Source organism: Misgurnus anguillicaudatus, chromosome 3 (assembly GCF_027580225.2).
Source record: "Misgurnus anguillicaudatus chromosome 3, ASM2758022v2, whole genome shotgun sequence".
Classification (NCBI taxonomy): Eukaryota; Metazoa; Chordata; class Actinopteri; order Cypriniformes; family Cobitidae; genus Misgurnus; species Misgurnus anguillicaudatus.
The window spans coordinates 48,716,756-48,743,399 of NC_073339.2; the positions used below are offsets into that span (position 1 = coordinate 48,716,756).

Here is a 26,644-nt window from a genome sequence, read left to right on the forward strand (position 1 = left end):
AACCATTTATTTAAAGATTTGTTTGCTGTGCTTACATATGACTAATAACGTAAAGTAAACCAGTGCATGAAAATATTCACTGTATAATTTAAACATTAAATCTTTTCCTCAAGCTAAACCAACAGGCAGAGTAGCACACACAGACACACACACAAACACACGCACACAGACACACACAAACACACATGTAAAAAATATACACGCCCCTAGTGGTTTACCACAGGGAGTAGTCGATGCTGTTCTGACTAAAAAAACATCAAATAGATGTTATATTACACTGGCCGACCCTGTGTGTTTGTAAACATCCCATCAGGTCACAGACTGTGATGTGATGGATAACTGTAACAAAGTATTTTTTGTCTCAACATGTTTTGAATATACGTCAAATAATGTACATACAGCCATGCAGAAGTCACAGATGACTGGAGATTGTTTTTAGTTCTCACCATGACACCGTGATGCTGACGTGCATGATTGCTGAAGAGTAATAAGCTTTGGTGCTATTTTAAAAGAGTCAGACACTAATTCCTACTATCATGGTTAATGGGAACAATAGTCTGACCTCAAGATCTTCCTCATCTAATGCTGACAAACAATACTGCCCGTCCTGTACAGATGAAGTATGAAGCACAAATAGGGAAACTAAGTAGAAAAATGACCCTGGTAAAGCACACATGATACAGTCACAGTTAAAGGTGCCAAAGAATGCATTGAAAAAATAATTGAAAATTTACTCTGATATCTACATAGAAGGTTTGTGGCTTAATTAAATGCAAAAATGACCCAAAGTCAGTTTTCCACTTTACAACTATTATTATCTTATTTGAAAGAGTCATGAATATTAATGTTGAGCTCTGCTCTGATTGGCTGTCTCTCCGTCAGTAGCTCTGTGTGTGTGTAAACAGATCTTATTGTTTGAGTCTGTATCAGATTTTGAGGAATAATCAATTGTTTGGAGATTGTTAATGGACGTTTCTGAGTGATAACTAAGTTTGTGTTTTTTTCAGTATGAACCTGCAAAACATAACTGTAATGTCAATAGTAGAACTTCAGCCTAAACACTAGCATATAACATTAACTAGCACAGTGGTTCCCAAACTTTTTCAGCGTGCGGCCCCCCTTGTGTACGGTGCATTCCTTCGCGGCCCCCCAAAGAAAAGTTGTGACGAAAAACTGTTCAAAAACTCAACATTTTAATAAAAAAAAAACATTAAATTATACAAAAAGTAATGCTTTTGGTTAGTAGCCTTATTTTTTTAGGTTTAACTACACAGAATTGATGATAAATTAATGTATTTCATAAAATATCATAAAACTGGCCCCCCCCTGGCACCATCTCGCGGCCCCCAGTTTGAAAACCACTGAACTAGCATATAGCACTAACTCAGCAGTCATAACTTTGTTTTTAGCATTGTAACAACATTGTACTTTATTTAATATTGTGGTGTACATCTTGATTGTAACGTCACAGTTGGTGTTATGTTGAGATTGGTCTGTTTTCCAGCAGTGGGTCTTTTTCATGCATGAAGTTTACATAAGGAGGAGGAAACAATCATGTTTGACGCTCACAATATGTTATTACCATGTACAGAACACTAATTATTCATCTATGCCTAGATAAATACAGTTTTATGTTCTACGGCACCTTTAAAGTTTTAGGCAGGGTCGTTAAAACATGATAAACATCTTTCAATAAAAGCCTCAGGATATGGCGAAGGACAAAATTGCAGTTTTCAGGTTAAATGGATGTATGGCAAGATATCTGTTTTCACAGGTTAATATTTCTCTATCTTTACACTGCTGACGAGATGTCAATGACTGTTAACAACCCAATGGACCAAAAAATCTTGTTTTAAAATGGGTTTAATGCTTTTATGTTAAATAGTTGTATGACGTGAAAGATAAGTTTATATAAAAGCTGTAAACAAAAAAACAACTTTTTTAGCACACAATTTACAACAGACCAGAGTAAATAATTCAAATACAAATACTAAAGCATGTAAGTTATGTATGTGTTGTGTTGAGCCTCTCGATGTGAACGGAATGTGAATATCAGGCCCCGCCCACCCAGCAAAACTATCCAATCATCACACGAAATGATCCGTTATGTCCCGCCCTCTCGATCCGTGTGCTGCGCTCGGGTTCAGTCCGGTGAGTCACCGAGCGCGCGGGAGTGCGGATAGCGGCGAAAAGAGAGCCGAAACACCGAAGAGCTCGAGCATGGCGGTCGAGGAGGAAGGGCTGCGGGTTTTCCAGAGCGTCAAAATTAAAATCGGTGAGTACCGGAGCGAATGGCGAGATCGAGCGTAAGTGCGCGCGAGCGCTTCTCATATTCTGACTGGAATCTCACGCGCGCGCTCCATTGTGAGAATTTGTGCATTTTATACCACGATACACGCGTGAATGTGCTATTGTAGCATTTAATTTTTATTAAACGATGTGTGCAAAAATAAATCAAGCATTTTGATTGTGTAAAATGAACATTCTTCCGATACATTTGTATGAATGACGCCACGGCAGCTGTGTTGGGTTAGTTGAAGTCAAGACTGAAATAGCTGCACATCTATATGCAGAAAAACACTTTCACTCGAGCTGTTTGTGTATTTTATATCCACGTTCATGTTTTCAAATGTGCACTTATAGAGAGAGCATAATAGTCACTGTAAGTGTAGTGACAGATCAGACAGATGCTGCCGATGTTTTCTCAGAAATGATGTTGCCGTTGTTTTTTTGCCGTATGTTCAGCATCTGAAATTGTAGACAACAAATGAAAATAATTCATTTTTGCTAACGAAACCCTTGCTATATCGCACTTACTAATGTAAACATCACTGATGCTCAATGTTAATGTTTTTTTTTTTTTTTTTTTGGCGTGACGTTGATACATTTTCATTGTCAAAACATCAGTATGTGTCAGAACTCAGCCCCCTGTGGTGGTATTATGGTAATATCAGATAGAAATAACTTGATTCTAAAGATTAACCCATATGATAGTGTTCAGATGGCACACCATACATAGTATTTAAAAAAATACTGCATGTTTGTGCACAACATAAAAGCGAATTTTCATTTGGTGCTGAGATGTCTGCTGTTTACTACATCTTCAATTGCTTATGTCATTTTCATTAAAATACATTATACTGGTTTCTGTTGAATAGACTTACACCTCAAAATATTTAGGAATTGACATTATATGAAATATTATGACAATATTTAGAAAATATATAGAAAATATTTGACCTTTGTGTCATAATCTGTTACTTTAAGCAATGTTTTTCATAGTTTTTTTTTGTCTTTTTTGTAAATGTGAACTGAATTGATAAATTGCTGTCAAGTAAATCTTGAAATATTGAGTTACAGACAATTTGACATTTCCCAGTCTACAGTGAACCTTTCTTCACAATGTGTGTAATTAGTTTACAGAAAATAAAGGTCAAAATGTAAATTCGTGCGCAGTTTACATCAGAAAATACTGACACATATTATAACTGTATACACTTGGTATATTGACAACATAGCTAAACATTTTGACTGTTTTGTTAAAGAACAATGACACATGGACTTGCCAGTTTAATGGGACTGACGTGTTTACTGACGTAAACATTTTGAGAGATGAACTATAGGATTTTGAACATGTAATATGCTTTTGCAGGACATCCATGATGTTGTGCAGTTTTTACAAATTGTTCTGAGAAATGCACGCATTATTTTGCAAACTTTAAAATTATTCAAGAAATGCTCCAAAGCGACTGAGAAAAACTGTAAAATAATCTGTGTGTTTGTTTAAATGTCATTATGTGAATGTGGATTAAATGCAGAGGTCATGTTTCGAGTATGCATTGCACACTTGACACGCATGTCACACTGTCATTCTGTTCTCTATTATGGCAAATATCTGTTCTGGATGATGATAGTTATATTGTGCAGCATCAGGTTGTGTCAGTTGTTGTGTGTCAGTTGTTATCATTGAAATCTGCTGCTGTAAACATATTGCAGTTGAAGAAGCGTCTGTTGCCAAACACATAAGCATTTAGCAGATGCTTTTATCCATAGTGACTTATAAAAATAAATTGATTTGTCATAGAGAGGCAATAAGTGCTTATACCAAGTAAGTAGTTTTCAGAATTCCAAAGTCATACCTGTTAAGAGAGAGAGAGAGACATGAGAAAGTTATTATTATTATTATTATTATTATTATTTTTGATAGAAGAGTAGTCAACATCTGCTTGTCAAGTACTCATGGACAGTGTTTTTGTTTTTAGAGTAAAGCCAGTATTTATTTACTAAAGTACAGTAAGGGCCATTTTATGTTAGTGTTTAATTCTAGATGAAGAGACTGTTGTTAAATCTATCATTGTGTTCCTGAAGCTCAACTGGTGGAGTGTTGCGTTAGCAGTGCAAAGGCTTGTGGGTTCAATTCCCAGGGAAAACATGTAGTGATAAAATGTATACCTTGATAATACTGTAAGTCTCTTTGCCTTATACCTTCTGCAAAGTAGCTATGATATTTGTCAGGGAGTAAAGTAAAAATGATAAATGTTTGTAAGAAGAGTTGTTGTTGTTTAAATTGGTATTGCATGCAGGAAGTAAATCTGTACTCCAGTTTAGTCAAATATTATTTGTCTACTAACTCTCTTACAGAAATAGAAAGCAATTGTACAGTGTTATCAGATATAACATAAGCGTACTAAATGATTCCTCAAGAAAGTAGCTGATCCTGAGTCCTGATAGTGAGTTTTGTTTCCTAACATTATAATATAAAGTCCCTCTGTGCCTGCTTTGTGTGTTTTCTCTCTGATTACTCCACCAGCATTTCACAGAGTTATTTTGGAGCATATTTTGGAGAAGTATTCACTGAATCTTCCTCTGGTCAACGACTCATCAAACAGTGAGAGGAAATGAACATGATCATGATTATATTGGTTCACATTCATACACCGATGTAGAGAAATACTTATGTCCAGCCGGTTACACAGACAGACTGGAGGTTAACTCTTACCAAAACTCTTCACACCAAACGCAAATGAAACCAATAAATTGCGCTTTTCATGCATAGTTAGACGCTTGAAAATTTTGAGTTAACTCGCTTAATTTGCACATGGAATTCGCGTCATTCGCGTGAAAAATTCTGACTCAAATATGCTCAATTTGACAACTTTAGCAAGCTTGTAGTCTCAATATGAATATATATAGCTTAAATTAAGTAAAGAGCGTTTTTACAACTTACCAAATTGTCCGATCTCCTCACTCACTTTCTTCCAAGCAAGATCCTTTTAAAAAGGACATTTCACAATCACAAGACTTTTTAAATATGAAAAATAAATCGTTGGTGTCTCCAGACTACGTATGTGAAGTTTTAGCTCAAAATATCATATAGATAATTTATTATAGCATGTTAAAATTGTCACTTTGTAGGTGTGAGCAAAAATGTGCCGTTTTGTGTGTGTCCTTTTTAATGCAAATGAGTTTATCTCTGCACTAAATGGCAGTGCCGTTGTTGGATAGTGCAGATTAAGGGGCGGTATTATTATAATAAGATCCCCTTCTGACATCACAAGGGAGCCAATTTCAATGATTCAATGATTTGGTTTACCAAAACTAAGTTACTGGGTTGATCTTTTTCTAGTTTGATTGATAGAAGAACTGGGGACCCAATTATAGCACTTAAACATGGAAAAAGTCAGATTTTCATGATATGTCACCTTTAATTCCTGTTTCTATAAAAGTATGAAGATGTGTCGTACAGCTACAGGTGTCCAGATACAGTGAAAATGATTTTGTCCTCCATTGTTGTTTCATATTTTTGCCTCCGCTCACTACATAGAAATCACGTCACTACTTCAGAAAGCTCCTGATTGGTTAACGCAACTTGAATATCTGCCTAAATTGGACTTTTGCATGAATCAGCATAATGTGCCGAAAACTTTCAATTTGTGCCGTATAATTTGCGCTGCCTCATTTGCGCTGCCAGATGTTTATCACCCTGTTTACAGCTAATATTAAGATGCATTTGGTCCATTAGATCACAAGTGTGTAAACAGGCTGTAAAACGTTTTGAGCTTTGACCACGTTCAGAGGTAGTTGAAAATGCATTTGCATTCAAAAAGTCCTGCATGAATAACATAAAGGTTCATGCAAAATTTCTGTTGTGCGTAATAGTAAATGTTTAAATGTAAATAGCTCTAAAATATTTATTTGAATAGATATTGCTGTGCGTGTTTGTCTAGAGTACAACTTATACTGTGAGTAATTGTATTATAAATAAGACATTTACATACTAATACACCAGTAGACGGTTCGCTGCACTAAACAATGGTGTTACGGTCAGCAGACCAACATCAGACCTTTCCGTAAGGAAGTAGAGGTTTCCAGCTTGTTCGGCTTCATATATGGAGTTCTCTCCTGATCTTCCTGTCGGACGCACACGTCTAGAGGAAGCTGTGTTGGGCTTTTAAGAGTCAGAAACTTCTGATACCGGGAGCGAGAGGAAACGGGAAGCTCCTTAAAAATCACTTCCTGATTTAACTGATCTGTAAAGCTGCTGGTGTTTTCCATATTCCTGGGAAGGCTAATGCAAACCAGATGGAAGCGCACTTTAAGTGCTTGATCAATGACTTGTTTCAATCACTTTTGAGAGTCAACGTGACATCAGAATATGGGCTCTTGTGTATGATTTGTAAAGTTACATAATTACAAAGCTGAACTTTACTTTTCATAATGTGTAGTCTCGTTTTCTCATAATGTGTAGGACGTTCTCAGATTAGGGTTATGGTTAGTCTCAGTGATCTAGTTGAAGAAGGTCAGTGGTTATTTATTTTATGAGTTCTCCATTGGCAGTGTTGAAAGAGTTTCCAAAGTTTTCAGGGATCGCTCATGACACAGACCTCTTCTTCTCCTAATGCTCATCTCAAAGAGGAAGTGATGTCACAGACAGCGTTTATACACAGTAATGACTCAGTTGCTAGTGAAAAAATGTAAGTCGTTTTCCAGGAAAATACTTCCCCTACCGGTAACACATCAGTAAAAATAAACAGATTTTGGGATTTACAGGGTGGTAGTTGATGGTGGATGGATGAACACTTTTAGGAAGTACTTAGGGATATCGGCACATTTCCACCTGGCATTATGTAGTTTCTGCTTCTGTTTTCCACCGTCTACCTTCTTTCAGTGTGATAAAGTTTCCTGTCATAGATCAGATGCTGTAAATATTGATTTAAATGAAGTAATATGAAGGACCAAGAGACTGAGAAATGTATCAAGACTGAGTGACTGAATGCAGCTCAATTCATATCTATCAATGCTGTGATGTATATTGTGTCTTGCCCAGCATACGTTTGTTGAGCTTGTTCATATAAAGTGTCAATCAATTTTAGCCGTCATCTTTTAAGATGAGAGAGAGACTTTATTGTCATTGTACAAACAGTGATCAGCCCTCAGAAAGATAAAGAAGAGATCAAAACTAAAACTGAGGAAGTTAAGATTAACGGTAGAAAACTATCAAATAAATTTTGCACTTAAAACATATTGCTGATAAATATATCAAATATATTTGTGTGTGTCTTTTCCAGTGTAATGTATTACATATCTATTACAATGAAGTCTTGTGAAATGAATGTAAAGAGTGTGAAATGACTCTTGTAAAGTCATTTAGTGAAGTTCACTAGCATCGGTATGTTCACTGTCTGTGGTCTGATGAACTGATTTAATCTTTACACGTCTCTCTCTGAACTGTCTATCTATCTGTCTGTCTGTCTTTGAAGGCTTTTCTAAGTTTAAGACGTCTACCTGTATAGCTAGCGGAATGAGTTTATCAAGTAAATCCAGATTTCATTTGATTTATTCAGACATTCCCAGTGTCTTGCTATCATAATCTTGACAAAAGTCTTGATTTGGTTTCACCCTCACTGTTGTGCAAAGGAAATGCTATTTGAAAACTGTAGACCCACTTCCTGTTTTTTTCGGCTGGTTTGTTGTCAGTAGTTCAGTGTGGCACACAATCTTACTTGAGGAGTGACAGACAGAAATGTTGATATAAACACTTAAGTCGATCAGGTATATATATATTACATCTGAACACCTGTGATATGAGTTTACTGTTTGATGAGTGTTGAGTTTTGTGTCGGAGTAGGCATGGGCCGGTATAAGATTCTGGCGGTATGATAACCTTTAGCAAAAATAACACGGTTTCACATTGATGCGGTATTGCCATTGCAACACTAAAATGTGTTATTTTCAAATGGCAGCTTTAAATTATAATATGCTTTCAAAAATAATATTTTCAAATATAATAGGTTATATATAAAAGGTAAACATCAAATCAATCACATGACTTAATGATTTAATAATTTTTTTATAAACACAGCTCATACCTTGGGGATGGTATCAAAGAACATTTTAGTGGTTTTGAAACCTTGACCTTTTAAAACCTCGGTATACCTTGAAACCGGTAACCGGCCCATGCTTATGTCTGAGTATAATGTACAGAATAAATTATAAATAAACCGCTGGTAATTTCACTTTCTGAAATGTGTGAATATAGCGACTCCAGCAGGATCATGAGTTTGGTCTTAAATCGTCAGAATTTTTTACACTTCTGTTTCTGTTAATAAAGGTGACGTGACACCCTATTGCTTTAAAGACGGTAAAGCATTCGGAAAAATCCAACAGTCCCTCCCGGTGTAACAGACGAAGACAAACTGCACTGTACTGTACTGTACTGTAGTGTCTATTGAGTCTGTCCGTGTTTGTTACGGTCACATTAATGTCAGCATTTAATTTTGTCTTATTTTATACACTACTGAACTTGCCAAAGCATCTGATTTACTCTACGGTTCTGTTCAACATGCTGTCATGTGTGCCTTCTCTCTCTCTCTCTCTCTCTCTCTCTCTCTCTCTCTCTCTCTCTCTCTCTCTCTCTCTCTCTCTCTCTCTCTCTCTCTCTTTCTCTATGTCTCTCATGTTTAGCCTTTAAACTACATCTTGGATCAAGTCAGAATTCCTTGTGTATTATGTCATTTCCTGAAGCTGTTCTCTCATGTTGTCTCTCTCTTTCACTGGTGTGGGTCACATTCTGTCCATCAGACAGGCCTGTTTTACACATGAGCAGTGCGTTTGCGGTGCGTACTTTATTACGTACCCATGTTAACGGGTTAAAGCTTTCACCCAGCATACGTATATGCAGTCCATCCGGTTCGTTGCAGATGCGGTGCGGTACAGCAGCGCTGCGATCGTGTTATACTGCACGCAAACGTCACACACTGAATTAAAGTGATAGCGCATGTTTGTTTAAGTCTCGAAAATGTATATACGTAAAGTATGCTATTAATTTTTACCATTGTTCAATTATACTAATATTGTGTAAGAGTTTTTATTTAAAACAACGGTAACCACAAATTTACTATGGTATCATCACAATAACCATTGTATTTGTAGTAAAAATAGGGTAATACAAATCGTAATCAATCTGCCAAAAAACGTTTTCACTATAATAAAATCATGGTTATTTTCCTAAGGGAGTAACTACAAAATGATATCTGTTTGAAAGACGGGGAAGCGCACCTATCAATCAGTGCTATTACATAACAGAACGAGACCAGAGACGACTTTCCTCAATAAACAGGAGTAATATATGCAATGTGTGCAGATAAATAAACCTTTGCAAATCTGCTTATTTGATCCATTCCTGCATCCTCCTGAACACAATGCTAGAGTTTTTAAACATCCTTAATCTACACTTCTCTGATTTAAGCAATTTTTAGCATGGCATGGTTGTTGGTGCCAGACGGGCCGGTCTGAGTATTTCACAATCTGCTCAGTTACTGGGATTTTCACTCACAACCATTTCTAGGGTACAACAGCAGAAGACCCTACCGGGTACCACTTATCTCAAATGTTGCCTTGTCTGATGAGTCTTGATTTCTGTTGAGACATTCAGATTCAGAATTTGGCGTAACCGAATGAGAACATGGATCCATCATGCCTTGTTACCACTGTACAGGCTGGTGGTGGTGTAATTAGGGGAATGTTTTCTTGGCAAACTTTAGGCCCCTTATTGCCAATTGGGCATCGGTTAAATGCCACGACCTACGTGAGCATTGTTACCGACCATGTCTATCCCATTATGACCACCATGTACTAGGGCTGGGCAAAAAAAAATAGATTTTTCAATTAATCATTTTATTTTATTTTAACGTGGTTGATTCAGAATCGATTCTCAAAGAGCAGAATCGATTTTTTCCATATTTTTTCTGCAAACACTGAACGCAAGATTAATGTTAATCAAATTACTAGTCTTCTTCACTAGTCTTTTTTGCCTTGCCCAATGTTATCAAGGAGCCTGTCATTCTTTCATTACGTGCTTAAAATGTTTTAGGTGCTTCATCGAAGTTGATGCCACCTTCGCATAAAAAGAGGTATGGAAGCATTTAAGATTTCGTAAACAATACGACAACGAAAGGGTTGTGGTTTTTAATTTTTTTTTATTAATTACCCACTGGTAAACTTATGTTCACTGTTATTTTTTATTAATATAGTATTTGTATTAAATCTATAATCATTGAGTTGAATCGAGAATCGAGTATAAAAACCGACCCGAGAACCGGAATCGAAAATTGAATCGAGAATCGAAATCGAAACGATTTGGAACATCTGAATCGATACCCAGCCCTACCATGTACTCATCCTCTGATGGCTACTTCCTGCAGGATAATGCACCATGTCACAAAGCTCGAATCATTTCAAATGGGTTTCTTGAACATGACAATGAGTTCACTGTCCACAGTCACCAGATCTCAACCCAATAGAGCATCTTTTGGATGTGGTGGAAAGGGGACTTCGTGCTCTGGATGTGCATCCCACAAATCTCCATCAACTGCAAGATGCTATCCTATCAATATGGGCCAACATTTCTAAAGAATGCTTTCAGCACCTTGTTGAATCAATGACACCTAGAATTAAGGCAGTTCTGAAGGCGAAAGGTGGTCAAACACAGTATTAGTATGGTGTTCCTAATAATCCTTTAGGTGAGTGTATATTGTTATGTAAAAAACACAGTAGGCAATGTTATATTGTTTATGAAAGAGACACTTTTCCACAGAAAGTGTTAATCACATGATCATTTGATAAGCAGAAGCAGCAGGGCAACAACGCACTGCACACGGAGTATGTGTGAAAGCACAAAGGGTGGTTGATGGATCCTACCACAGTACGCACTGCACACGGAGTATGTGTGAAACAGGTGTGAAACACCGCGTGTGTTTGTCTTATCTTCATTCTGTCTGTCTTATTCTCCTCTGCTTTCTGTCTGTCTGTCTATCTGTCTCTGCATACAGTTACAGAACATACTAAATTAAGAGTACCTACTCTATCTACTAGACAGTTAAAACAGTGCGTTCTGAATAGTATGTATGATGTAGTATGCATACTTACTGAGTCTGATGCTGATGTCTTATTAATTAATCTGTTGCAAAAATTTTTGCAAAATGATACAAACTGAAGTCTTCATAATGTTAGCAGCACTATTCACTACGAAGAGATGAATGATATTAGTAACAAGCTGTTGTTTAGCTAACTTCTTTAGCACAAAACAGCTGTCAGGTTGCAACGCAGGTGCGCCTGAGAAAGGCACCTTAACCCCAGTTGCTCCCTGGGCGCTCTGTGTGTGTGTGTGTGTGTGTGTGTGTGTGTGTGTTTACTAGTTGGGATGGGTTTAATGCAGAGGTCACATTTCGAGTATGGGTTACCATACTTGACAATCACGTCACTTTCACCTTCAATCTGTCATTATATTCTGTCTCTCTGTACTCTGCTCTTTGTTTATCATACTTTGTGGTGTGAGACGAAGTGGATCTGAACTCATTTCCTGTTTACCACCCATTTGTGCATTGTGTGTCTGTGTGTGATGTGTGTTCTGTTGTCATTGTGCATCATGTTTAATGCATGCATATCTCTGTAGTTCAAGCACACCAGTAACATGTTTGTTTGCGTATCCGTGAACTTAAGTTCAAAATATACTTTCACTCTTTTGACTTTTTGACAGTTGTTGTTGTTTCAGAAAATCTAAAACTATTTATAATTTCACTTTGTCTGCTGAAACAGGAATCAGTTTCTGTATTAAGTCTGTATACCAAACCACACATCATCACTGCAGTCTTCAGATCAGCAAGACACCGCAATGCCATTTTGAGCTTAATTACAATCACAGAATCATACAGATCATTTGTATTGATCAACATATAAAATATAACTGTCTAGATTGAACTGTATAATATAGTTTGTAATGCTCATCCTTTGCTTTTTATTTTGTACTCATGCTTGAAATGTAATCAGAAGTGGCAGAAATGTAAAACTGACAAACATGTCACAAATAATAACAGATTACATACACAACCACATCTACTAGAAGCAATAATATCACTGAAAATAAACAATAATACAAACATCTGAAGCTTAGACATATGACATGCAAATAAGACGATGGCTAATCTCTGACTCTCATATGGGGAAACAGATGCTGGCAATGGAGGAACTTCCTGTTTTGGTGTTTTCCTGTGGCATGAAGACTTGTTGTGACTGGCTTTAGTGTTGTGTGTGTGCACGTGTGTGTGTGTGCGTTTGTGTGTTTGTGTGTTTGCGTGTGTGGTCTTTGTGGATTTTCTTAGGGAAATGTGAGGTGTTTGCCTTTGGCAATATCCAATAATTCTGATCTGAGAACAGTAAGGTCTGAGGATTCATTTATGTATATGTGTTGAGGGTTTAGGGTTGGTTTATCAGTGTAAGCAGCATTAGTAATAGTGAATCATTCTGAGGTCACCGGTCATTCCCATGAGCACTTCCTGTGGTCTGGAGTCTTACAATATGCACACATGTACTCAACTTCTGTAATCCCACAATTCACACAGTGATCTCGGAAGTGACCCACAGCTAATCCAATTACAATCCGTGTGATAATAACAGGGACAGGAAGTACAGATTCCTCTAGATCTGAAATCTCATCTGTGGATCAGCTTACCATATCAACACCTCACCACGTCTGTCTGCTACTGACTCATCACAGTCTCACCTCAACACAACACTCATTATCATCCTCACAACATTACATTTATGCATTTGGCAGACGCTTTTATCCAAGTGACATACAATGCACTACAAGCTGTAGATTTTATCAATATGTGTGCGCTCCCTGTGACCTTTGGTGCTGTGAACTAATGTTCTACCAGCGAAGCCACTCGAAACACTAGTTTGTACAGAAGAGCTCAATACACTTCAGGGCATTTACATTAATGCATTTACAATAACACTCAATGTCGCATTGCATGCGCTTGCAGTTGTTTTGTGTTATATTCACACTGGTGTTGTGTAGCTCAGCCTTATGTGGCATTCACACCAACCCTGGTAGAGGCAGCAAAAACGCGCTATTTGCGAGTAGTTGGACGCTTGAACATTTTGCGTTTACTCGCTTCATTTGCACGTGAAATTCTAGTCATTCGAGACATTCACACGGAAATTCGCAACATGGGAGGGGCTTCTGCGACTCCGCTCGCTGCCTGTAATCACGTCACTAATAGAGCAAGCTCCTGATTGGTTAACGTGGCGGAATATCTGCCAAAGTTCAGATTTTTCAACTTGCACATTGTGCGCGCTCTGCACTGCGCCTTCCGCGCGTTCCGCACCATTCGTGCATACCACGCCGCAGGATGCCTATTCACGGCTTTGCATTGACTTAACATGTAAATCAATCTTGCTTGCCGCCTCTTCCGCGTCTCAGTGCGTGCACACCGACAGCAACTTTGTCACTGTGTGTTGCCCATCTCTTTCAATAAGGTTGTTAGGATGCGTTCCTAATTTTGGTTGTCCTAGTAACAACTATAAACTAATGAGTAACCGTCCTTTTAGTAAATGACGAAGGACAGATGACGTGAACTCACTCTGCTTCACTCTTATTGGTTTTTGCTCACGAAAGTTGCTCATCTTTTGCATAAAGTTGAACTAAGGGATCTGCACGAATGGTCGAATAATCAATCTGCAATAATAATTCAAATAGAAAAAATGCTATTCGAATGGTTTTTGATTTTAATGCACCACAAGGGTAAAAGCTACTGCTCAAAATATACATAAAAATTATTGTATATTTCTGATTGTTTTAACGCCATTTTTCTGTAGGCTATTTTTATAGAATAATTTTAAACACACTTTTTACAATGTTTTCAACTTAAAAATACTTATATATACAGAATATGAGCTTAGCTTGTTTTTGGATATTTTCTAATTATAAGCCTTCTCTGAACTTCTGACAAAACAAAAAATACATACAATTTTAAAAACATAGGTCTTAATAATTATTTATATTTATTTTTATAAGTTTTATATTAGCTCAGATATGCAAATATTATATTACTAAAATGCCCATCCCTAGTTGAACTGTTCTAAACTTGGTGGCATGGCTGGACACACCCACTTCCGGTTGCCAACGTGTTATCAGAACATGCCAAGTTTCCAAAGAAATGAATGAGATGGCATCGCTCTGCCATTGCTATTCGCTGGTGGTGTGCACACAGCTTTAGTGTAGTTTGTGTTGCTCATATCTGTAGCGCTGTGGTTTCTTTCTTTTAGTCATAAGTGCACGCACACAGTACCTCTTTGACGTAGTGTGTGTCATTTTATATCATTATTCCTGAAAATATTTGTATGAACCTCTTTGTTTGTGATATCACAACCATGAATATTTCTGAACAATGCTCGCTCCTCTGCAGTAGTTTTAGTCGTTGCTCAGGGTGGACCGATTGTCTTATTTCAATGTTTAAATCAGGGTAGTAGATGAACGTTGTGTGGCCTGAGATTGAACGCCTGTAAAAATGTATGTCGGGGTGTGAGATGGGTGTGTTCGGTGGTTACATTCACTTCTGTAGGGTGTGTAACAGGACACCAGTTCATTCTGAGGAAACACACACACACACACACACCACAACACACCCTTAACTTCCTGCTGCACTTGTGTGTTTGTGTTGTCACACATGTGTGTATCGGGCTGCAGATCCCACACACAGATTTTTGAGTCGAATCCACCCTGGTCCTTCATGGCTGGAGAATATTGCTCTCTTTTGTTCTTTTCTCAGTAATCGTGTCCAAGCACACACTTGACTGATTCCAGACCAGCCCCTTTAGGCCAATAATCTATTTATATCATGAGGCTAGTTTGTGTGTGTAAGTATTTAAAGGAATTACTGCTTCATCATTTCAACTGTACAGAAGAACAGTACACTTACACTAATGCACTTATAATTGATATGTCTATGAAGCATGACAGCATATTAAAACTTGCCTTAGTCCAATCTGATTTAAACAATCATGTGTTTAATGTAAATGTCTCTCTCTCTCTCTGTGTGCAGGTGAAGCTAAAAACATTCCTCCATATCCGGGTCCAAATAAAATGCGGGATTGTTACTGCACCGTCAACTTGGACCAGGAGGAAGTTTTCAGAACCAAAACCATAGAGAAGTCTTTATGGTGAGACACATACTGCAAGAAAATACTTATTTAGACATATCTAGTTTTCAGTACAAATATCTAAAATAATTCTAAAATTAAGATGCATTTTCTTGAGGGGCAAAATGAATTAAGAAAATAAGTCTAGTTTTTAGACAAAAAAAATATTTTTTCTTAATTTAAAAAAATGTAAAGAAAAATGTTCTTACCTCATTGGCAGATGTTTTAGGGTGTTTTCACACCTAGATCGTTTGAGCCCTCCAAACGCTCTCAGATCAGTTCAGGGTGTATATGTCAACAAACCAAGTGATCTCAGACCCCCTTAAAAGGACCCAGAAGTGAACCGAACTCAGACCACGTCAGGAGGTTCGCTTTTGGGTTCTTTTGTGGTTCGATTTCTTTTTGATGTGTGAAATCAATGAGGTCCCGTTCCGCTTTGCGTGTCGTTTGGACATTGTATCAAAATCAACTGCTGCACAGAAAGCTGGGGCCTGGGTTCTTATGAAGTCGTGATGTGAACAAGAAAAGGTCTGAGATCACTTCAGTTCTGAAGAGGGCTAAAAAAAGAACTGGGTCCTCTTTTGAGTGCACTATATTGTGAACACCAAAAGGACTGAGATCACATTCAGTTAGTTCCTTTTCTGGTTCACTTCAAGTGAACTGGGTTTGGTTTTTTTAAAATGAACTATATATGAAAACACCCTTAATGTCAAGTTCCCTTAAAGGAAAACACCACAGTTTTTCAATATTTTACTATGTTCTTGCCTCAATTTAGACAAATTAATACCTACCTATCTTTTATCAATGCGTGCACTTCATCTTTGCACAGTGCATTGTGAATGTGTTAGCATTTAGCCTAGCCCCATTCATTCCATAGGATCCAAACAGGGATGAATCCAGAAGCCACCAAACACTTCCATGTTTTCCCTGTTTAAGGACTGATACATGAGTAGTTACACCAGTAAGGATGGTGGCACAAAATAAAACGTGGCAATATTTTAAGTGGATAAAAAATGAGAACTATATTGTATGGTGGAAGAGCACTCACATAGGACGTGGTGTGCGCTGAGCTCGCCGCTGAGTTCAGCGCAGCCAAGATGGATGCCCTGTTTGAATGCCCCTTTTTTATAGGTTGCGCGCGTAATCGTCACAGAGCGCAGTGAACTTTGACCTTGGCGTGAGCTCAAGCTTATTATTAATAAACCACATCTTTTCTGCAAGCTATTGAAATGAATGGGTTTTATAGCGCAGCCCACACCGCATCCTATGTGAAAGCCGCATTAGTTTGCATCACTTTGACCTCTGGCGCAGTAACATCATCACTCCTGTGAGCTCCCCCCCCCCCCTCGCTCAGACTCATTGAGAGAGGGAATGATGATGTTACTGTGTGCCGAGGTTTGTATTAATTCATCTAAGTCGAGATAAGAACATAGTAAAATATTGAAAAACTAGACTTATATCTTATTTATAACCAAACTTCATGATGCATCATTTAATAACAAATATCATCTTCAGAGGCCATTGAGCAACAGTTACACAATCTCACACTCTCATCACTTGTGATTGTATCATGCGGTTGTGTGTTTGATGTTTCTCTTTTTGTTTATGGCAGTCCTTTCTACGGTGAAGACTTCTATTGTGAAATCCCACGCAGTTTTCGTCATCTGTCTTTCTACATTTTTGACAGAGATGTGTTCAGGAGGGACTCCAGCATCGGTGAGCAACATCTCTCCTTTAATCCTCTCGATCCTCATGCCACATAAATCTACTCTTCTCTGTTCACATTTTATGTTTTATATTTTCTATGGCTGTCAAAACATTAATTGCGATTAATCATATAAAAGTAAAGTTCGCTTTTGCATAATACATGTGTGTGCACTGTGTGAAGATTTACATATATATGTGTATTTAGACTTTGATATATTTACATTATATATTAATAAAAAATATACATAAATATACTTTTTCTTAAATGTATACATTTATGTGTCTATTTATATATACATTAATATTTAAATAATTACAAACTTTTATTTTGTATGTGATTAATCGCAATTTATTTTTTGACATCCATAATAGTATGACATGATATTATAGTGTCACTTGATATGACATGTTTCTGACATGTTTTAAGATGTTCAGCACTTCCTGTCATATCTTATTACACTAGTCACAGTTCACTGCACTGACTGTTGTTTCAATCACCCCCGCCCCGGTGCCAGATCTGTAAATGTCTGTCACTCCTGTACAACAGAAGCTGATTGGCCGTGTCGGTGAGGGGCGGGCAGATTTCAGTATATTTTACAGCTAACAGAACTGATCAGATGGTCTCAATGTGTTGAGCAGATGTAGCTGCTCTCTCGCAAAACAAACCACTGCCAATCCATCCAGTACTGCCTAACACATCTCACCATATTCTGTTTATGATGGAACATTTCACAGGCAGCAATTTTCTGCTGAAATAATGAGTGACTGTTAACAGATCAAAGAGCACACAGAGAACCCATTGTATGTAATGATATAATGCGGTACGTTACTACATTCATGAAAAACTCTTGTAGAAAATGTGATTACGACTTGAGCATAGAAAAGTTAGCATGTATGGGTGTGGTTGTTGCTAGGGTATGCAAGTGGTTACTATGGTCTTACTTGTTAAAGTGCCCATGAAATTAAAACTGACAATTCTTATTTTTTAACTCTTTCCCTGCCATTGACAAGTTATTTTGTCAATTAAGAAAAAATGTGCATAAAAACGTGTTCCTGATGAATTTTTATGTTAATCTGCAGTACCAGTACTTACTTACACAATTTATGAAAAAACTGATGCCAGAACGTTATTTACAAATTTTAAACTCTGTGTATGTTTTGATAATCGTTCTGATTCTGATCTCTAACAAAATTCCTTCACAAAAATGCAATTATTTCAACTTTTTGCTAAAAAAAATATTTTTAAAGAAAAATACCCAAATTTAAGGGGTTTTAAGCAACGAAAAAGTACAGATAGGATAAAACGTTTTCCCCATTTTATTTTTGTTTGTTTATTGTTTGTTTAAAAGCAGAGGGTCTGTTCTTTCATTTGATATATTTGCATGTTTATATCTTTCTAGAAAAAAAAATTGTCAAGGTACTTTGTGAAACTTCTGTAAAAATCACAAAAAGTGCTGACAGGCAACTTTTCAAAAAATGGCTGGCGCGGAATGAGTTAATGGAATATTTTAGTGTTCATTATAAACAATTTGTCCGTGATGGTCATTTATTTTTTTAATTCATGTACCCTGTTAAAAAGGAATCAAAATCTGAAAATGTACTTCCACCCTTTGATCCTCTCTGATGATGTCAGCTAGAGAGCACCAGTTAACTCCGCCCCCCTCAAACTGTCAGTCTGCTGCAGTTTTTTTTTATGAAATGCCTACTTTTCTATCCAATCAATTCACAGTAGAAAGCACCTGCCACACCTATTATTTTCCTTGTGTGATTTTCCGGTTTTACTCAGAAATTTGTCACAATACGGAAGTAAAGTCGAACGCAACTTCCTGTTCACAGGGACTATAATGGGGCGTGCACACCAAAGTTTTTACGCCCGCAGCGGGCACATGTTTTCAATTGTTTCCAATGGAAGCTCTGCGTTTTTCAAATAAGCCAGCAGCTATAGCGATTTCGGTGCTCGGTGGTTTTTATGCGCTTGGCGCTGAGTGTTGAGAGTTGAAAGAGATTCAACTTTAGGTGAAAAGCTCCGCTCGTCAATGTCAGTTCTCACACGGCCGCCAAGTCACTGTGGAGGGGCGGGACAAGTATCACAACAACCAACAATATCACAGCTCAAGTATCACAGCTACCAAAGCTCTCGGCTGAAGAAACAGCTGGCAATCGGTGTCCTCCAGGCGTTTTCAGCCGCGTTTAAAAGTTTTGGTGTGCACAACCCCTTAGGTGTTTTAAATGGGTTTCATTCTATTCAGCCAATAAAAACACATTGGCACTGTACATTCTGAACAAGACCTTACTGCGATTTCATGTTACAACATCCTCCCTAGGGACCACAGGTGCAAAATATCTGACTCTGGCATAACATAATAATCTAAATTTATCCAATCACAGAAGAGCTGTTTTATTTGAGTCTGACCAGCAGGAAGTTTATGATTCATTAATAAATAACACAACTTCAGGCCTTAATATGTTACAAGAATTTGTTGAGTAGTTTAGTAAATGTCCTAAAGAAAGTTGAGAGTTTTTGTGTTTGTGACGGTATCACATGTTGAGATGATCTGTGATGTCTCTTTCTTAAGGTAAAGTAGCAGTGAAGAAGGAAGATCTGCAAAAATACCACGGTAAAGACCACTGGTTCCCACTGCAACCTGTCAGTGCTGATTCAGAAGTTCAGGTACAGACTCATGGGTGTGTGTGTGTGTGTGTGTGTGTGTGGGTGCGTGCGTGTGTCTATGTGTGTGTCCTGGCGTTTAAGAACTGTAAATTTCAAAACAAACAGTGTGTATTGACCACAAACAGTGAGTGAATCCTTTTCACCTTCAGCTCACATCATTAACATAAAAAATTCAAGACAACAAACACACTGTAACACACATTATTTCCATTGTGTGTGTGTGTAGATTCACACATTTCAGTAATTTAAGCTTTATTTCCTGGATTGTATAATCTGTGAGTTTGATGTTGTTTTGCGATCGATCAGTTGTATATTTTCGTTTATAGTTGCAATGTTTGATTGACAGAGAGTAGGCGGTCCTTCATAACTGTCAAATCAGGTCAGATAGTGTTTACACTACAAATGCATGGGGATGTTGTGATGACAGAAATGTTTTGGATCTTGTTCACACCTGGTTCACTTAACCTGTGTCTTTATTGTAAGATAACAAACCCTAAGACAGAACGAGATCTGTTCAACAGTATCCCAAACATCTGCATGCATGTGAAGCAGATCTCTTTCCTTACAAACACACAGAGGCATTCATTCAGACGATGAAGAGAGGAAGGATGAATGTGTGTGATGAAGAGGACAGGGTGTCTGTCCATAGAGAACTCATTGTTAAATTGTGTGCCAGTCCGGCCTCTTTATAAGACACATTTGCATATTGATGATGTCAGCTGAAGTTCAACAGAGCAACTTTGTTTCTACTCACAAGAAGATTTTATTGCTTCAAAATTTCTGAGCTCATGAGACTAAATTAACTCGGTTAGGTTTCCTTTAAATACTAACTGTGTCTGTGATGTTTCTTAGGCCTCGTACACATTGCAAACTTTTGGGAGTGACAACCGCATTTAAATGCAGGAGTGAATCCACTAAATGTCTGTTACGTGTCTGTACGAAACAAGGCTCACTCCTGAAAATGATTGACACCGAGATAACCATAGCAACGTTCTGCCTTCTCCTGTGCTCATCACTCACAGCTTTAACCAAAATAATTAAACAGCGTTATGTTTTGCAATAAACCTCTGTCTTGGCGTTGTGCATCGTACACATTTTTGAGGCTGCTGCAGTGTTGCCAGGTCCTCGTCTTTTTTGTATGTACATATATCGTTTTGGCGCATAACTGTTAAGGCTTTTGGCTCATGAAGCGATCAAGATTTTGGTGTTAATAAAGTTTGCAGGTCCCAGTATTTAGATCTTTGAGGTAAAGGATTTGGATTATTTTTGGTTTATTATTGGATTTTTCTTGTTCGCTGTTTTTTTAGTGCAATATCTGGTAACACTAGTCAGCAAATGCTCGTGTCTCAGTCATTTTCTGAAACGTGCATACAGAAGACTTTTTCCCCTTCTATGCATTTATATTTTCAGAAGAGAGACCTGTCATCTGTCATGTCCATGATGCACGTTTAAACACTTTATTAACTACTAGTTGTTTAGTTCGGTTATGTAACTTACACACTATGCAGAGTTTCTGTAAATGCGGTTGTCAATACCTGCATTTTGTGGGAGTTAATTCGGTCGTAGAATGCGGTTGTGAGTCCCGTAAATTACTGAACTGTGTGTGTACAGAACAGGATTAAGAATTAAAAGGTGAAGTGACAACCGAATTAATATGCAGTGTGTACGAAACTTAGTTTGTCCAATCAAAACAGACAAGTGGGTCAATAGTTGATGTAAAATTACTGTGAAATAACAACACTGACATCAGTTTCATATTGAGATTGCTGACTTTCGATTGCGCACATTTAAAAAAAAATCTGAGCATACTTTGAGATCATCTTCTCTAAAGGAGAGATGTGAAATCCATTCAATCTATTTTCAGTCCAAGAGAAAAGATTGTGGCTGCATCTGAAATCTCATACTGTGACAGTAGGTACTGAATTAGATGAAGGATTGTAAAAACAGTATGTTCTATATAGTATGAATATGGATAGTATGAATGAATTTGGACATTCGTCGTCATAACAACAAGTAGTCGTTAACTGGAATGATGTTAAACTAGTGCAATTTAACCACAAGGAACAGCTGTTTAATATATTTATTTGCATTTGAATAGAGCCGCGTTACAGCTTTTGGAATTTTTTTTAATAAAACTGCACCCCTTCGTCTTCTTCTTCGTCGGATAACTCCACTCCTGGGAGCTCACGGGATAGTAAAGGGTCCATCGAATGACCACTTTGGGATCTTGCCGGAAGTAGTAGGTCATAACGGATAAATATTATGAATTTCGGACGTACTACTTGCCTTGCCTACTGCTTTTCATCTACTGTATAGTATGGAAGTAGGCGGATTAAGACGCAGCCTGTGTGTCTTTGATTCATCATCGACATCTCATCTTTTTTCACTTGTTTCTCACATTTTACTTTTCTCTTATTTCATCCTATCTCTCTCTTAATTGCAATTCAATTCTCTCTCTCTCTCTCTCTCTCTCTCTCTATCTCTCTCTCTCTCTCTGTCTTCAGATGCTGGGCGTCACCATGGTAACACTGTTCTTTCTTCCGCAGGGAAAAGTTCACCTGGAGCTGCGTCTCAGTGAGGTCATCACCGACAGTGGAGTCGTCTGCCACAAGCTGGCAACACGGTGAGACAGCCAATTACAAGTTTACACAGCCTGCTCTCAGCCAATGGGAACTCACGAATGGCTGCTCTTGGATCTTATCATCAGTTTCGCACAATTGCCTCGATATTTGTGTGTCAGGCAGAACTTCAGTCACAGCCAGAGACATTTTTCACATGGGGGACAGAAGGTCCAGTTAAGCAGATTGCATTGTGGGATACAGTATTTCATGCAGTGTGACGAGACCTGTGTGTTTTGTGCATACAGTAAACACTGTTTTGTGTTTGTGGGCGTGGTAATCAGAGTCATGTGATCAGTGATGTCAGAGAAGCACACAATCCCAGCAGGTTCTCTGTTAATTATTGGTGTTGTTGTGTGTGTGTGTGTGTGTATGTGATTTGTTGTGTGCGTGTGACTGCACATGTGTTAATGTGTTTTCTTTAGCACCAGAGGCTTTTTTTAAAGAGACTCAATGCCCAAACCAACAATAAATATGGAAAGTGACACCTGCTTTGTGTGTGTGTGTGAGACAGAGTTAATGAGTTGCATCAAAACTTACATGTAAATGTAAAGATTTATAAATAAAGTAGAATAACACAACACAGAATGCACAGAATAAGCTCACGCAACTTATTAAAGAGTAGGCAGTCTTTTGTGGCTGCTTGAACACAAGGTTTACACCACAAAAGCAATCCGGTTGAAAGTGTTTTCGACTACCTCTGAATGTGGTTGAAAGTGGACGAGCTCAAAACGTTTCACACCTGTCTTTAGCGTTGTCCACTTGTGATCCCATCGACGAAAACGCATCTTAATAGCAGGTGTAAACAGCCTCTAACATGTGACCTGGATGTAGTCCACATACACAGTCAAGTCATTTAATCTACATTGACTGGTCAGCGTCACACAAAACTCACCTTACTAACATTATTCCATATTCCCACGTCTTGCGTCTGCCCCATATCTCGGAGCTCTTGCGTCTGCCCCATATCTCGGAGCATTGTCCACTCCACCATCGGCTCCGACAGAATCCTGAATTTGCTGTGAACGCATGTGCATGTCTTTGAATGAATGTATGTGCTGGACTGTCAGTTTGATAAATGAAGATTAGGTGTACATATGTGTGTGTGTGTGTGTGCGCGCTCATATAAGCTCTGCGTGTGTTTCTTCTGCGTCAGTGATCTTACGTCTGTACTAAAACACTCTGTGTAATGAGTTTAGAGTCACAGCGGTTCTTTCTCAAGAGATTTATGCGTTCATTTTAAGACACAATGCTGCTCTCTACATCTGAACTGATTGATTCACTGCAGGACTGATGATTCACTTCAGCTTTCTCTAAAGTATATTTTAAACATTACACTTTGATCATATTTTTGTAAATCTGAATGCTTAAAGGTCACATAACACACACACACAGTTTCTGTCAATCTCATGTTAATCTTGGGCAGTGTTGTAGTCGAGTCCTATTTAAGGTCAAGACTAAGCCCAGATAAAGCTGGATGTAGATTCGACACTCAATCTCTGGTCTGGGTCTTGACCATAGACTGCAAAAAAGATGGACGTAGTGTCTGTGACGTCACCCATAGGTTTGTGAAGAGCATTTTTGAAGCTTAAAGTTGTCCGTGCCTGCTGTTGCCATCTTGGCCGTGCGTCACCGTGCATCACTCGCGGAAAACCGAAAATGGGTAAAGAGGTGGGACGTGGGTGAAGCTGAGGTGCCTGGATGCTGAAACCACGCCCACCTGGCTCGACTCTAGTAACAGCATTGGCAGTTCACCCATCACTCAAGTGGCCACACCCTTAATTATGCAGAACTTTAAAAATTAATATCATTTAAACAGATGAGTTACAAAAAATTCTCCCTCCTTACAGTTGACATGAAGGGCAAAATTAGCTAGACAGATCAAAAACACTTTTTGTACCAAGCTGTAAACATATTATTTTCTGCTGTAAAGTTGGACATTTTAACATGGAGGTCTATGGGGATTAATCACTTTTGGAGCATTTATCTGCTAGTCGATGAATTGCAGTTTAAGTCACTTCTGTATTGTCTTCATCAGAGAGATCGGAAGGTTGCACGTCGATCTTTACTAAGGGGGTCACACATCGGACGAGAAGAGTCGCGCCATAATTCTAAAAACAGAAACACATTATTTTCTATTAATGTATGCACACCGGCCACGGCTGTTAAAATCCCTGTTGCGCCACTCACATAGTTTACCATTAAATGACATCATATTTGTCCCAAATCGTTAGCGATTAACATTGGCTGCTAACGTATATTTTGCATTTTGAAGTAGACACTATCTGACAAAGCTCGCACTATTTAATGTGCACTTCCAGTGTACGATACCTCAGAGTTGTTCCGACCCCCTTCACACTTGAGTTGGATTGAACTACAGCATGGATCTTGGGTACTTATAGAGTAATATTGCATCCTTTATATCTCCAAAGTCTTTTAGTTTTGATTTATTATCATTTTCATTTTAAATAACACTGACAGTTATTAAATCTATTATCAGTATCCATAGAAATATTTCACCAGACATGTAGGCATAAAATAATGTTGTCAGTTTAATAAGACATTGAAGTGGTTCAAACCTGTGCACGTATGATCTTAATGACACTGAGGTGTTGAGTTTTGAAAACTTTATTTGACACTTGCATTTGGTTTGTGTGTCATATCAAACATCATGTGATTGTTTTTATTCAGGTATAGACCTGCGTGGTACGTCACTGCTGCTGTATTTATAGATGGTTGAATGACTGGGCCATGCGGGATTATATAAACCGGCTTAACGCATCGGAAGAGCTCGGCTGAGACATGATGATCTGCTCTAAACTCACTTCATTCATTAAATGACCAACATACAGTATAACTCATCTTACATGATGGTGTGAACCAGTGTGTTTTCTGCTGATGTCAGGACACAACATGAGCTAAACTCTGATTGGCCAGAAATGACATCATTTATAAGATAGTGTTTTGAAGTGGTTTGTGACGTGTTTGCTGGCCATATTAGGTTTTTTTCGTAAGTAATGTGTGTGATGCATTTTCATGCCAAACTCACCACTGTTAGTTGTAGGTTGCAGGATGTTGGTATAGTTTTTCAGAATAAGATGATTCAATCCTTCCTTCTGGGCAATCTTATTCAGGTGAACATCATTAATCTGGTCTCTTTGTCTCTTTTACCTCATACATTGTTGTGGATCTTAATGTTGCTCTTTTCCTTCACAGGGTTTTGGAGTGTCAGGATCTGCCGATAGTGAACGGTCAATGTGACCCGTATGCAGCCGTGTCATTACTCGGCCCTTCCAGGTAACGTCAGATCTCACCGAGAAACGTCCCTGCTAATCCAATTTACAAATGCCAGTTAAGTGTTTGCAGTGGCACGATTCCCACGATGCTCTGGGTCATTGAGATGAAGTCATGAAGAACACTGTTACTCTTCTGCTATTGGCTAAATGCATTGCCATGGAAACACATGTGGACTGTTGGTTTCTAGAAGATGTCACTGCACATTTATAGAAACTGTGTGACAATGTTACGCTCATCCTGTCTCAGATCATCAGATTTAATCAGGACGAGCAGGTGCTCAAAGTATTCAAGGAGCACATTTTTCATTATATTTAAAGTATCATTTATTCTCATCCTGTTCTGGGTATATATTGTATATTTATATGAAAGGTAATGATAATAAAAACAGGATTGATGGGTATAATTTGGAGATATAAACAAGAGTGGAGGATGCTCTCTTCACATCATTCTTGTTAAACAATAATAATAAGTAAGCACACACGTTGGATTAAAGATATCTTGATAGTGCACTAAATTACTAAAGGTGTCTGAACATGAGTGATCATCATGTGGGTCATTTTATTTGTGACTAAATTATTATTTATGATTTTTACTAAAAGTGAAATACTTCACAAAAGAGGGCCAAAGGAGCGCAATCTGGTTAATTTATGATAGCTTGAAAGAGGCTGTTAAACCTTCTATGATGGGTTAGTTAAACTGTGTTCATCTGTCATCCATCACAGGTCAGATGCCAAGAAGACTAAAGTCAAACGTAAAAACAACAATCCTCAGTTTGATGAGATCTTCTTCTTTGAGGTATGAACTTTAGAAAGATGGCACACGTTCACATTGACTAGAAAGGTTTGTGTTTCATATGATAGATTAACAG

At 38.0% G+C, this 26,644-nt stretch overlaps 1 protein-coding gene across 2 annotated transcripts in view; it reads left to right on the plus strand.

Annotated features, from left to right (window-relative positions):
• Positions 1–2,121: 2,121 nt before the first annotated feature.
• Positions 2,122–26,644, plus strand: part of rasa3 (RAS p21 protein activator 3) — a 33,675-nt gene continuing 9,152 nt past the window's right edge. For both annotated transcript variants that reach the window (XM_055206291.2, XM_055206292.2), the window contains exons 1-7: positions 2,122–2,275; positions 15,387–15,504; positions 17,096–17,199; positions 19,767–19,861; positions 22,408–22,484; positions 25,696–25,776; positions 26,499–26,571. In XM_055206291.2, the coding sequence (XP_055062266.2) occupies positions 2,221–2,275; positions 15,387–15,504; positions 17,096–17,199; positions 19,767–19,861; positions 22,408–22,484; positions 25,696–25,776; positions 26,499–26,571 (603 nt within the window). In that variant the 5' untranslated portion in view covers positions 2,122–2,220. The remainder of the gene's footprint in view (positions 2,276–15,386; positions 15,505–17,095; positions 17,200–19,766; positions 19,862–22,407; positions 22,485–25,695; positions 25,777–26,498; positions 26,572–26,644) is intronic.